This window comes from Arachis duranensis, unplaced genomic scaffold (assembly GCF_000817695.3).
Source record: "Arachis duranensis cultivar V14167 unplaced genomic scaffold, aradu.V14167.gnm2.J7QH unplaced_Scaffold_57721, whole genome shotgun sequence".
In the NCBI taxonomy this organism is placed as follows: domain Eukaryota; kingdom Viridiplantae; phylum Streptophyta; class Magnoliopsida; order Fabales; family Fabaceae; genus Arachis; species Arachis duranensis.
In genome coordinates, this window is record NW_026264970.1 from 5001 (window position 1) to 19222 (window position 14222).

The 14222-nt window shown below is 44.0% G+C and overlaps 3 protein-coding genes across 3 annotated transcripts; all 3 read left to right on the top strand.

Annotated features, from left to right (window-relative positions):
* The first annotated feature begins 3336 nt into the window (after nt 1-3336).
* On the top strand, nt 3337-5062 carry LOC127744547 (cytochrome c oxidase subunit 3). The gene has a single exon (XM_052256661.1). It carries the CDS (start codon nt 4025-4027, stop codon nt 4820-4822), a length of 798 nt encoding a protein of 265 aa, XP_052112621.1. The 5' UTR covers nt 3337-4024; the 3' UTR covers nt 4823-5062.
* Nucleotides 5063-5114: 52 nt separating this feature from the next.
* LOC127744549 (NADH-ubiquinone oxidoreductase chain 3) lies at nt 5115-6898 on the top strand. Its single transcript, XM_052256663.1, has one exon. The coding sequence runs from the start codon at nt 6542-6544 to the stop codon at nt 6896-6898; it is 357 nt and encodes a 118-aa protein (XP_052112623.1). The 5' UTR covers nt 5115-6541.
* On the top strand, nt 6807-11436 carry LOC127744548 (ribosomal protein S12, mitochondrial). The gene has a single exon (XM_052256662.1). It carries the CDS (start codon nt 6947-6949, stop codon nt 7322-7324), a length of 378 nt encoding a protein of 125 aa, XP_052112622.1. The 5' UTR covers nt 6807-6946; the 3' UTR covers nt 7325-11436.
* The last annotated feature ends 2786 nt before the right edge of the window (nt 11437-14222 follow it).

Genomic DNA, 14222 nt, shown 5'->3' on the forward strand with positions numbered 1-14222 from the left:
GCTTTGGTCATCAAATCTTTGTTTGATAGGACCGACTCTGGATATCAATTTGATTTGGTGTTCAAGTAGGTAGTGCCTTAACTTTTTCCACTTCGAAAGCTTCACCATACGGGAATGCCACATTCACTCGCTTTCGAGGACTTCCAACAACACTGGCTGAGGAAGGAAGCTAATTCCTTGCTTCAGGAAAGCAGCTAAAACAAAGAAATAGACAGACTTAGACGAGGGCATCTTGAACCCCTCTCCCTACGGTCGAGTTAGCCCATGACCTCAAGATCAAGAAGAGCCAGCCATACATAGAAGACAAGGGAAGACCTTGCTCGACCAAATGAATGTAGCAGCAGCATCATGAGATAGAACCCGGTCCTGTCCCGGCTGTCCATCTGTGGAACATGGGGCTGAAGACCTCTAGAGTACCTACTAGAAGAAAGACAGAACCACTTGGCTAGGGGGACAAAACCATTTGGAGGAAGAAGCAGATGGAAGACAGGGTCACTTGTGAAAGAACTAGCCGAAGGGGACCATCACAGGCGGTGGATGACAGGCTAGCTCACCAAGAACATCAGGAGAGGTTGGGGAAGACTTGGCTGCGGCAAGTCAAGGAGAGGTTAGGTCAAGGACAGAAGTCCCATCAATCAGAAGAAAAGGATGTTCCAGGAAAGAGGGGAACAAGGATATCCAAAAGAATAGGCCTTGAAGCATGAATGAGGGGAGACCGGTCTAAGGGCTGCAAGATATGCTAAAAGGTTTAATCAGTCCACTAAGGGATGACCTCTTCTACATGATTTCAGCGAAGTGTTCAAGTCAAGGACTTAGGCGATCAAAGAAAAGAAGACTTGAAAGAAAAGCCTTCTCCACAGCAAAGGCATCCATCCAATACAGATAAAGCGTCATATACAATGAATCTATCCTTTGGAAACCACCTATTCCTCTCATCGACTACCTTCACTAGGGTCAAGATTCATGGTTTTCTAAGGGCGGCCCATTTTCCTTTGATGGAGCAAGGGATTGCTTTCGTCTCTTTCCTTCTGGGCCAGGAATGGAAGTTGTCGTTAAGCTTGGATCAATCGATAGTGTGCTTATCGCTCTACTTCGCTTGATTCTCATGCCAGTGGACTCGTCGCTCAGCTTTAGGCCTTATTAGCTTAATTTCTGAAGTGAACATGAAGTCCGAATTGAATAGATACTGAGAAAGCGTCTTTCGTGATGAAAGTAGCAAGTTCGGATTCAGGATTGAGAAAGAAATCAGCAAAGCGCAGCTGGAGCTGAATCTATTTTAGGAGGCGTAGGGTAGGCTCTTTGGATAGATTGACTGGCTTAAGCCGATGAACCTGCTTCTACCACTGACGAGCTAATTCGGACTATGCCTAACTAGAGGAAGAAAATCACCTGATCTTGGCTCGGCATCTTTTGAAAGGGAATCCAATATCTGGTAAGAAAGGTCGACTCGAAGCGGAGAAGCTAGAGCTCACTCGACCCGGGAGGAAGTTTCATTCCAAACAGCTCAACGTTTGAGCTAGGAGATGGGCTTTTAGACCTGGAGTTTCAAACTGACCTTTTGGGATCGGAGTTGCAAACAGCTTGACCTTACTTAGGTAAGGTTGGGTAGGGAGGTCTTCCCACTTCCTCTTCCCATTCATTAAAGGGTGCTAAGACGAACTTCGAATAGAAAGTTGACTACTATTATTAATTGCAATCATAATCATTTTAGACTTATTCAATAAAAGAGAAGCCTATATCTATCTGCCTACTGTGAATAATGCTTCACTCCAAGGCAGCTTATTAGAGCATTGAATTGACCTCTAGTATCTCATCACTTATCAGATGGTTTTAACAGGCTTTCTACTAAATCAAAAGACTACTCGCTCTTAAGGCTTCTTTCGAAGAAGCCAATTCGATGCACTTCCTTGATTGACCGAAAGGCAGGTCCAAGCAGAGACAACTTTTGCTGACCTCAGATGCATGTGTTAAGCATATAACTAGCGAGCTAACCATACTTCGGATATCGCCCCTATTCGATAAGGCAAGGCCAGTCGCTGGATTAATACTAAAAAACGGACCATTCCTTATCAGCTAACTTTTGGCTAAGGGACTGCCGGAAAGGATAAAGTCAACCCATGCGCCAATCGCCCCCATCTTACTTCTCCGAGTTCGTTATATTAATATTTATATATATAGAAAGTTGCCGGGTTTTCACAATGAATAGGAGGGGGGGCGGGCGATTCATCTTTGAGCTATTTTGCTTGGCCACTGCCACTAAAGAAATAGTCTTTTTTCGTTTTTACCAAGATAACAAGATAATGAGCTAGCCACAAAAGCTATCACTGAAAGAAGCCGCAGCTGGCTTAAAAAAAAAGCCTTTTCGTTGTCACCACTAACCTCGATCGATTGGAGCATCGGGTGACTGGATAGCCCAATGAAATCTAGAGGGTGCATCAGAGAAGATGTATCAATCATGAATAGACCAGTCGAAAAACCTCTTCCAGTGCATTCTACCGACGCTGGGGGACTGATTTATGCTGTCCATGTTGTCAGCCCATTTATTGCTGCTCCTCGATCAGTTCATTGGGCTTCTTCGGCTAAGAAGATTTTCAATCAAATACGTTGTAGCTGACGAAAACACGGACCTATCTCCGGCTTACTCTCCTGATCACCGAAAGATGGACGAGGGCTTCTCTTACCTCAAAAACCCCTTTCCGTAGGTAAGGATCAACAGGATTGGTTGGGTAACTGGAAGCTGACTGATCAGCTCGAAAGAAGCCCGCAACGAATTCAGAATGATTAGGAAGGGCCGGACCTCTCTTGACCGAAGGCCTGACTTCTCTTCTCGAGCTCATGGACTTTGTTCATGGGGGGGCACTGAGCAAATCGACTACACGGAACAATCAAGCCCGAATTCCCCTAGATGGAAGAAGAATGTGGACAGATGGAACCAAAGAGGTCCCTGCTTAGCGCAGGCTACTTTTGAGCCCTAGATCAAGAATAAGGTGTCCCCTACACCGGACCGGAATCTCCATCCCGATTAGGAACCACAATAGTGATTCTCAATGGCTGGTTGTCTTTCAGAACCTGCTTCTGTGCTGACCAAGAAGCAGAACCAAAGCGAGCAGGCAGGACCAGTACCCTTAGTTGTTCTATACCTTGCAGGAGAAAGGAAAAAGTAGCCATTCGGGTATGAAGTTGCTTGCACATTGCCCCCCAACTCACACAGCTAGGTTTCGAGAGGGCTCTATCGATCTCCGGAACAGGGGAAGAAAGGGAGGAAGTGGGTGGTATCGTATATAAGATTAAGGACGCTTTTCGAAGTAATGTGACCGAAATATCGTAAGAGAAGAAAGAATTGAAAAGAGCCTATTCAGTTAGTCAGAAAGCTAGATCAAGAAAGCTGCGCCCAATAGAGCAACGCCTTGAGTAGACCGATAAGGTCTCGCGAAGCCGGTCACCGTACGCCTACGATCCTATCTGACTATTGAGGAGTTTGATCTTCTATCTTTTGTTCAATTGTGCGTGCTTTGCTTAACACATGCAATCGAAAGAATGTTCGATCATCAAACTTAGACTCAATGAAAGCTGCCGTTCACGTCAGGGTCCGAAGGAGATGTAGTCACTTTGAGTCTTTCTTCTAGATTGGGTTGGTGGTTAGTAAGGAAAGCCGGGTGTGGTGATCCGATCAACGAAAATCCATCCAGAAATGACATAGTAAGAATCGCACTAATCCGCGACCAGCAAGTTTTCCGAAACCAAACTGAATAGAATTGTGACTTTCAAAAAATGCTTGCTGAAAATCAAAGAAAGAAGGTCCATTTTCCCACGTAGTTCGTCGGTCAAACCTACGATTCTCTTCTTAATAGAGAGATCTTTTTCTAGTTAGACTTCTATCAATGCAATGAAAGAACCATCCCTTCCTATTTCTTTGTCCAGTCAGATAGAAATCTATAGATATATACCCAAAAGAGCCCTTCTTTACCACTTTAGGGGGTGGGGGTGAAGGGGGGGTTTACATACAACCGAGGCAAAGTGGTTTATGATTGAATCTCAGAGGCATTCTTATCATTTGGTAGATCCAAGTCCATGGCCGATTTCGGGTTCACTCGGAGCTTTGGCAACCACCGTAGGAGGTGTGATGTACATGCACTCATTTCAAGGGGGTGCAACACTTCTAAGTTTGGGCCTTCTATTTATCCTATATACCATGTTTGTATGGTGGCGCGATGTTCTACGTGAATCCACGTTGGAAGGACATCATACCAAAGTCGTACAATTAGGACCTCGATATGGTTCTATTCCGTTCATCGTATCGGAGGTTATGTTCCTTTTTGCTTTTTTTCGGGCTTCTTCTCATTCTTCTTTGGCACCTACGGTAGAGATCGGAGGTATTTGGCCCCCAAAAGGGATTGAGGTTTTAGATCCTCGGGAAATCCCCTTTCTTAATACCCCTATTCTCCTTTCATCCGGAGCAGCCGTAACTTGGGCTCATCATGCTATACTCGCGGGGAAGGAAAAACGAGCAGTTTACGCTTTAGTAGCTACCGTTTCACTGGCTCTAGTATTCACTGGCTTTCAAGGAATGGAATATTATCAAGCACCCTTCACTATTTCAGATAGTATTTATGGTTCTACCTTTTTCTTAGCAACTGGCTTTCATGGTTTTCATGTGATTATAGGTACTCTTTTCTTGATCATATGTGGTATTCGCCAATATCTTGGTCATCTGACCAAGGAGCATCACGTTGGCTTTGAAGCAGCTGCATGGTACTGGCATTTTGTAGACGTGGTTCGGTTATTCCTATTTGTCTCTATCTATTGGTGGGGAGGTATATGAGGGAACGAAACAGTGGATTGAGGAATGAAAGCTCGAAGACAAAGAGAACCCCAAAGAATTACTGCAGCTTTACCACTCCCTAATATACTCAATCTTCCACTTTCCTACCAAATCTCTCTTTATTCTGGCACATAAATGAAGGGATCGAAGATACTTTGGCGGATTATGTTCACCAAGAAATGACCCGAAATTGGATCTTGGTCTATTTGATATTGTTCTTTTTTTTCGATAAAAAATATGTTTTCTTGTCTCTCGTTTCTGAAGAATAAAATCGAAGAACCTAATGGATTAGAATTCCGCTATGTGACTAGAGAAAAAGAAAATGCCAGTTAATGATGTCACACGAAAATAGAAAGCCAGGCAGGACAGTAACTGACCCGCCTTCTATCCTCGTGTGTGATAGGGCAGCCGAGAAGCTTCTGTGCTGTCCGGTGCTTACCAAAGCGCATACTCTACAAACCCGCTACTGGACTATTCTATTACTATTTCTACTATGGATTGATGGACTTATGGTTCTCCGCTTACGAGAGAATGGCTTTGCGTATAATGTATAATATTAAAATCTAGTAAGAGTTGAAATGGAATAGTGAGTTGCAGGGTATTCTCCAACAGTAAGAGCATATTCTAATTCAATTGCACTAACAGCGGGAGCTGCTGCCTAGTAAAGGGACTGGATTGGAAAGGTTTTTTGTTCTTTGATCCATTCCCTTGCGCTTGAACTAAGGGGATTGATGTCACTAGGCTTAATGGAATAGGTTCCAAAGGCTATCTAGAGTCGAGTAAGTCCTAAAGGATATCGCATAGCAAGCCTCCCTTGAAGGTTACGATCCTATTTCTGAGGGAATGATTTTTGCACAAGAAAGTAATACAGAAGACATCTTAGGAAGGGCGGCTATGTAGCAGTATTTTTCCTTTCTTACTGCAATCAGAAGTGGGACTATTTCTCGAAGGAGATGGGGGACGTCTCATCCGAGGGAATCAAACTCCCCTTGGGAGTCCTTTCCATCGGTCCCTTATGACCCGCCACCCTTACCAGCAGGCTCAGTTCCGTCTGTCCCGTCGTTACCATCCATTGGCAGTGATTATGAGGTGGAGCAGCCGGCTCCCATACAAGCACCAGTGGATGACACGATGGAAGCTGACAATAAACCCCATGGTTATTGGGCTATTCGCCGAATAATCATGGATTACTTGAAATCCGATATGGACACGCTCTTTGACCGACCCCCTTCTTACAGTAAATATCGTCGGGTCTTCGAGCTGGTAGTTGGACCCAATTGGAAGAGTAAAGCTAGACTCGTTGAGGTATTGGCGGATATAGCCAACAACCCGGCAAATAATCCTGTAAAAGAAAGGTCGCGTCAAATAATGAACGACATCTTCGAGCGGCAAATCAAGGAACGAGATCTTGACAGCTATGAATTTGAAGAATGATAATGTGGGATTTGTTGTCTTTGGTAGTTATTTTTTAGTTCACGGCATATTTGGGTATCCCCGGGATTCGGGACCCACCCATGAAGTCATCGGGGAGCTAAATCATTCATTTCGTTTTTATGTCTTATACCGTTGCAGCTAAAATAACGCAGGGAATCAATAGGCCAACCCCGACTCCCGGTGTTCGAACAAGTCATTAATGGTCGGCTTCATTGGTACTACCCTTTCTTTTTTCTGTATGCCGCTCCGCGAGCAAGGAGCGAAAGAACCAAGTGGGCTGTGGTCATGTCAGAATTTGCACCTATTTGTATCTCTTTAGTGATCAGTCTGCTAGTTTCTTTGATCCCACTCGGTGTTCCTTTTCCCTTTGCTTCCAATAGTTGGACCTATCCAGAAAAATTGTCGGCCTACGAATGTGGTTTCGATCCTTTCGGTGATGCCAGAAGTCGTTTCGATATACGATTTTATCTTGTTTCAATTTTATTTATTATTCCTGATCCGGAAGTCACCTTTTCCTTTCCTTGGGCAGTACCTCCCAACAAGATTGATCCGTTTGGATCTTGGTCTATGATGGCCTTTTTATTGATTTTGACGATTGGATCTCTCTATGAATGGAAAAGGGGTGCTTCGGATCGGGAGTAATCACTAGTGATAGGGCAAAAATAGGGAGGAAGGACAAAGGAAAGAGCGATGCCTACATTAAATCAATTGATTCGTCATGGTAGAGAAGAAAAACGGCGCACGGACCGTACTAGAGCTTCGGATCAATGTCCCCAGAAGCAAGGAGTACGCCCGCGTGTTTCAACGAGAACACCGAAAAAACCTAATTCAGCTCCACGTAAGATAGCCAAAGTACGATTGAGCAATCGACATGATATATTTGCTCACATTCCGGGCGAAGGTCATAATTCGCAGGAACATTCTATGGTCTTAATAAGAGGAGGTAGAGTGAAAGATTTGCCAGGTGTGAAATCCCATTGTATTCGAGGAGTAAAGGATTTGTTGGGAATTCCGGATCGAAGAAGAGGCAGATCCAAATATGGTGCAGAAAAACCCAAATCGATATGAATGGAGGATGCCTCTGGAACTTCTTTTTCTCAGTCAGGAGAGGTACGAAGTCACTCGCCCCTATTCGATAAGTAAAGGAGAGGGAACAACCACAACGTTATGCCCTAAAATTGAAACGGAGCCCTTCCGAATGACCTATAATGGAGTCTAATACACTAGACAAGAAAGGGAGAAACCGGGCCGACGAAAGAATACCGCCCGTCCGATTTCTTCGTCCGGTTTTATTTTACTTTTTACAGATATTTTGTTTCTAAGTTTCCGGACTTGCCCTTCGCACGATTCTCTCAAAAAATGCTTGTTCCAATCGGAACTGCATGAAAAGTAAAAAAAAAGGTTCTCTTATTTCTAGAGAATTCCTGTTGTATGGATGAAGGAGTTCAATTGGAAATTCTTAAGCCCGGAGATGGGAAGGTGGTTTCTTGTTTGGGAATCTTATCGTTAATATGGATTCCCCATAGTCTCGGTGTCTGAGGATTTAGAGGATCCTATATATAAGCACGATATGATTTCTTCATTATAGATTTCGATATTTTTCGATAAAAAGATGGATAGGATTTCTTACTTCCACTTCCTATAGGACATGAGGGCTTCAAGCCTATGCTAAGAGAGTAAGGTTCCTGTCTCGATCCTCTTTCTTCTTTTGCTTTCCCTGCAAAACTCTTCTCGGAAATTGATTGCTTTAAACTAAACAATAAAGAAATTCTCTTCCCTTAACTTAATAGGGGCAACTCCTACTTAAAAAAAGATCTATTACTTGAAACTTGTTTTACTATTTTTTTGTGGTAGTTGTCTGGACGTGGCCTTTCTTTCATTCCTTAGGTTAGGGAGTGAGAAGGAGGGCTAAGGGGAAAAGGGTGGCCCCCCCTACTTCCCCGATTGGAGAAAAGCAGTGCGGTTGTGTTTGCCTTTATACTTTACTTGGCAAGCGAAGGAAATGGCTGATTAACCCCCTCCTCACTAGGCTTCTTGAGTTAAGTTCTTTAGTGGACTTCTCCCGTTAGCTCAAAGTCAATCGAAGATAAAATGGAAAGGTTTCATCTCGTTCCCCCTAATGGGTCTACTTGGACTACTTGTTCGTCCTGTATTCAGAAAAGAAAGCGGAGAATAGGATTCCACTGATGCGATATGACGAACTGGACGACCCACGTCATTTGAATCAAGGCAAGGCAGGCCTAACAGAAAAGGGAATAAGGGGCGTATTAGACTTGAGAGAGCAGATAGGCGCGTAGCCCTGAACCAATCAACCTGCTTCGACCTATAGAGCTGAACCCAACTAAGCGCTTTGAATTAAAAGTTTCTTTTAAACAAAGCAATCCTCGGATCCCGATGGCATGGTGAGCAAGCTGTAACGAATCGGAAACCGCCAATATTTATTCCGCATTCATTGATCTGGAACCAAGGTACATGAGAGATATCGGGCTAAACATGCTGTCTTTTTTCCCTTGGAACTGGCTAGCTTGTTGAAGACATTATAGATAGAATAGATAGAAGCTCGGGGTAGAAAGAAAACCTGAGATCATGTTCTCCCTTGATCAATTCCCTTTAGCTTAGGGCGGGAATCTGAAGATGACCTGACTTTCCCCCTCCCCCCATTCCTTGTCACCTGCCAGTCATGTAGATTAAGTTCTTTGTTCTACTGTCTTTAAAAAGAGGAATCAATTCTTTTCTTGATTCCCATTTATATGTAGTAAGAAAAATGGAGACTGGGGCAAATCCATATCGCCGAATCACGTAAAAAGAAGATGTTATCAAGCTCCTAACTCCTAAACTTTATGTGAAGTGGAAGTGGCTATCGAACCTGAATCTCTTGAGAAAGCAGCTGAACTCGGATCCTCAGTCTTGCTTGGGTTGCTGGTTGATGTAATAGAATAGAGGTTAAGGGTTCATACTTGTCTCCCGATTCCATGGGGCTGGGTCAAGACCATTAGTACAATACCCGTCTTTCTCTCTCGCATCCAGACTCTTCCATGAACCCGAGGAGATACGGTGCGAAAGAATGAAGGATCCCCTTTTCTGGCTAAGAAAGGATTGGATCCCTTTTGTTTGATTAGATCTCAATCACTTAGATAATAGAGTAGAGTGTCTCACGCCTCTCTTCCAATGCCAATCCTCCGCCGATAGGATGGTTTTGATTGGCTTGAGGCTAATCTATCGCCAAATTAAGCCGACCGGCTAATTCTGGGCTAGCCATTTCCGCTGATCTTCCTTATTCCTATGGGCTGGTTGCTTCTTAGTGAAGGTGGGCTGGAAGTCAAAGCAAAGAAAGAAGCCACTACTCGGGTTACGTGTTCAGAGACGAGGTAAAAGGAACTTGTAACATGAACATCCAGCTCTGTCTACTAAATAAGACTATTCCAATCCAAAGAGAGGAGGCAAAGTCGCCAATTCCGGTTCTTCAAGCCGAGCGCCGACACCAAGCCAGTTGATGAATTGACTTCTCTATGCGGGACATGGAGTGTGGAGTAAAGCCCCCCTTTTCCTTTCTGGAAATACATAATTATCTCCTCGCTGGTTTATGCCCCGAGATGTGCCATACCTTTTCCGATCACAGGTATTGTCGAACCGTGTCTTTCAAAACCACCGCGTTGCTGGATTTCATAAACCTCTTCTTTTTTTATGCCTACGTTATAGTGGGATTTGCCCCATCCAAATAAATAAGTGGAAGCGGTTATGAAAATGTAACGAGGAAGGCCGCCTTGCAGTTGGTTCGTTCCAACCAAGTCTGATCCGCTTGCTAGTTTCCTGATCCCGGGAGAGGCAGGGGGAGGTCTTTGTCATGATCCCATAAATGTACTACAGGCTCCCCGCTATGGTATGGTTCCATCGAATATCGAATAAGGTAACTTAAAATCCTCTGCGGTCTATGGTCTTTCCGTTTATGTCCAGTTGCTGACATCATGAACGAAGTTGGGCATCATCGCTGCTCCCACACGAAGAAGGAAGCCAGAGGATAGAGGCGTTTCAATCTCAATGGTATGTGAGGCCGGGTTTGCTGTTTCTGTTATGGGCTTTATTTTCAGTTTGGCCTAACGAATAACGCTTATTGGTAAAGGTTCCCATTTTTAGTTATTTAGGTGTTAATTCAATAACGAATATCATAAGAGAGGAGGTCTAATCAGTTATTCATTGAGTCGACATAGTTAGCTTATTATGATTAAGATTCTGCTTTTCACTTTGTGAAGATTCTGTTGGTGTTCAGTCTACCGCCCCCTCTTAAGGGGCTTAGTACAAGATCTCAAATCAGGTTCCCCCTCTTTCGTCAATTAGTTGATCGAGAAACCTCTGCCCAATAGAGCAACGCCAAGAGTGGATCAGGCCATATGCTTGAGTGGTTTAGCCCGCGAAGCCGGTCACCGGTAGGCCTAAGATCCTCTTTTTGACAGAAGAGCCGAAAACCTGATTAAGCTGTGCCGAAATGATCTTGCCGTGCTGCTATTACCCTAAACAAAGTAGAGTCAATGTGAAAGAAAGGTACCTATCGAGCTCTAAGATAAAGTTAGTAGAGTGGTCTGCTCCTCTAACTCGAAATGAAAATATCGTAGGAGAAGAAAAGAAAGTGGATCTAGTGCAGAACCTCAACCAACCGGTGGATCCGCCTTTCTTCGCGCTGACTCTGCGTCAAGTGAGATGTGTGATAGCTGGCATGTTTACCAGCAGCTAATTGTGCTATGAAAGGATTTGGGTCTCTAACGTAGAAAACGATCGATCAAGTCAATGCTTCGGTTTCGGTAGGACTAGCATACCCCAGTCGCTAGCTTTAGTAAACTATTTAACCTCCCGATCTGGTTAGCAGAGCGCACCAGAAGTCAATAAAGAAGGACTCGAGATCCCGAAAGAAGAGCGGCATGCTCGCATAAATGCTATTATGTAGTCAGTCTCGAATCTCTCCCTTATGTGATTACTTCGTCGATCAATCTCAAACTGGTGGAATTATTATAGTCAAAGGAAAAGAGGGAAATTCTCCAGTTTCTACTACTGTAGGGCCGACATCCTACTTCCTGGTCTACTGGCCACATTAGATACATCATTATCCCGCTGCATGAACCAACGTCTACCAATGGAAAGGCCAAGAAGAAGGGCCCATTATGGCAGATCCTGAGCGAAGGCTTTGAGAGATACATGCTTGTGTTTACTGCAGGAAGGGAGTTGGGAAGCGTTTATACGCTGATCCGGAGGCGAGGCATGCTACCGAACACAAAGGTTAAATTAAAGGAAAGAAAGACAATAAAGCCAGTAGTTGTGCCGATCTTGTTCGCCTGAGCGAATTTGTTAATTCAAGGAGATCCGGTGGTATTCAACCCCAGGCCAACGGCCAATTCTAGTCCCTTAACAACCACATCCGGATTCGTTGAGACATCAAATCAGTCCGAAGACACTAAAGGAAGATGTGGAAAGGGCTCATTATTACTTATTCTATTTTCTCCAGAAAGAGGAAGAAGAGTGTACAACAGATACATTCATCCCATCCAACAAAGACTTTTTCTACAATTATCAAGAGCTAGACCTATTCTCCAGCAATAGATTACGAGGGCTAGACCTATTGATCATAACGGTCCGCTACCCCCCTCAATTGATCCTTTCAGGCAAGGCTCTAAGCGAATCAACTCATTTGTGAACGAGTTTAAGGCTTTGACCGATCAATTCTATGTCCAAAGGAATGAAATCTGAGGCTGAAAGCTTCCGGTGAGTATGCAGGTTCTAGTATGAAAGTTACGGAAGACCTGTGTAAGGGCATGCGGAGTTGGAACCTCACTGGCTTGGCTTAAGAATGCCAACTCACTTTGATAGCCGAGAGAAGCCATCTCTATGGACGAGAGTTTCGGATGCGCTAAGTGACAATGGCTAGATCTTCGTTGCAGTCTTGAAGCTAGCGTTTTACTTCCATTACTGGACGGAATTCGCTAGCGACGATGCAAACCTTATCCCTTTCTTCCCTCAACGATTGGTAGCATTTCATTCCTCCCTGAAGTTCCAATAAAGAAAGAGTCTACAATGAAGGTCAGCTGGCAGGTGTGACCACTTCCCGTGCTCGCCCAATATAGTCTAGTAGAGTAGAGCTCAGACGCTTCCCATTGTCCGTCTGGTTGATGAAATAGGGGTTCCCGGTGAAAAAGAGGAGAGAAGGTGAGAACTCTCAATCGAAGGCGTACAATCATGCTTCCCTTCACTTTGCTTGTTTCATACAGGACTCTTCTTTCTTTAAGGAACGGAACCCTCTTGAATCAATTGACTAGCCGAGATAGATGAGTTTCATAAAAGATGATTCTTTCGTATATTTCGTAGAAAAGGTATCCTACCGATCGGAAGTCTTCGTTGGGACCCTTTCAACCATCTTCCTTTTTCAAGAAAGCTAGTATCCTATTTCTTTAATAAGAAAGAGCGCTAGCGAGCTTCTATTCTCTCCGTAAAGTCACCGCCGTACTAGTTATCTGAACCCGAACAACTGGTCTTAAAGAAAACGAATGAAGTACCGAACGAGTGGAATAAACGAACGGAATACTTGAAGTGAGTCTAACGAGTAAGACAACGCCGGAAACCTAACTAGGAATCAAACTAGTCTTCTCCCTTATTTCTTTTATGAACTCACTGACTCCTTTTTCCTTCTCCCCCACTTCGTTCCTTTCCAGTGAGTCAAGCGAGTCTGTTTCGTTCCTCTTTCTTCAAAGAGTGGCTAATTCCCTTCTTCCGCTTTGGTTGGTTTATCCTATCCCTTTAGTACATCTCGGGCGATGAGAGAACCTTCCATACTTGTTTCTTAAGTAAGGACAGATATTCAGTAACAACTTCTTACCAGACAAAGGACTTGGGTTCGATCGGACTATTTGGTTAGTTTGAGGATTCTCACTTCCCTTCTTCGAGCATAGCATGAAGCTACCGAAGGAGTGAAACGACTCTTTTCACTCGACTAATCATCCGTCAGACATCAAGAACAAGGTACGTAAGTCACTGTCCTGTTAAGGAGTGAAACCCAGGTACGTGTAGTCACTCATAGCTGGCTATATGAGTGAGTACTCCCACTCTTTATTGACTAGAAAGGCTATCGAATCAGAGAAAGAAGTAGTAGTTCTTACTAGACTTACACTATGACGGCTAAGAAAGTCGCGTTTCACGAGTCATACGTAATTAGCCAAGAACGGGCGTTATAAAAGAAAGCCAATTATCAGCCTTAGAATCAAAGAATTTTGGTAATTTACCATATCCAGGATAGACCGAATGAGTTGAACGTAGTGAAACGAAAAGCTCTCAGCTATATGAGTAAATGAGTAAGTACGTACCTACATTGACTACGTGAAAGCAATAAGACTCTGAATCGCTCGTATCCCATACCCATGGGCTACTTCACTGGTACAGTAGATAGTTAAGAAAGAGAGCTTAAGGTGCTAACATCTAATTGTAAGGTAAAGGCGTTAGCTCCCCTCGCTTCGCTCGACTTGCTTCGTTTCTTTAGCAGCTACGGAAGAGCTCGCTCGAACAAGCAAGGGCTTCACTATTTGTGAGTTTTCCGTTCCGCATCAGCAGCCTATAGCAGGAGCAGCAGGTGTGGAAGGTCTTACTTTGGAAGCCGCTAACGCTAATACAGCTAGCGCTCAATCAGTTTGATTAGTAGCGACGCGAAGTAAGAATACAAAATCCGCTGCTTTAAAGAGGAGGACTGATGCTGTCAGCTCAGATAGAATTGGAAATGATTAATCTGGTTTCGTGGCTTCCTTTGTCCCATGGGAAAGACGCTAAGGCTTCCACCCTTGCCTTCTTGCTGGAGTTTTCTTGCTAGGAAGAGAGAAAGTTAGACAAGAATTATCATAGATAAGATAGATTCGTTCTGCCCTTTGCTTTTCTAGTAAAGTGAGGTAAGCTTAGCCTTGTGTGACCTGAAGTCGGCGACAGCCGGGATACCAGA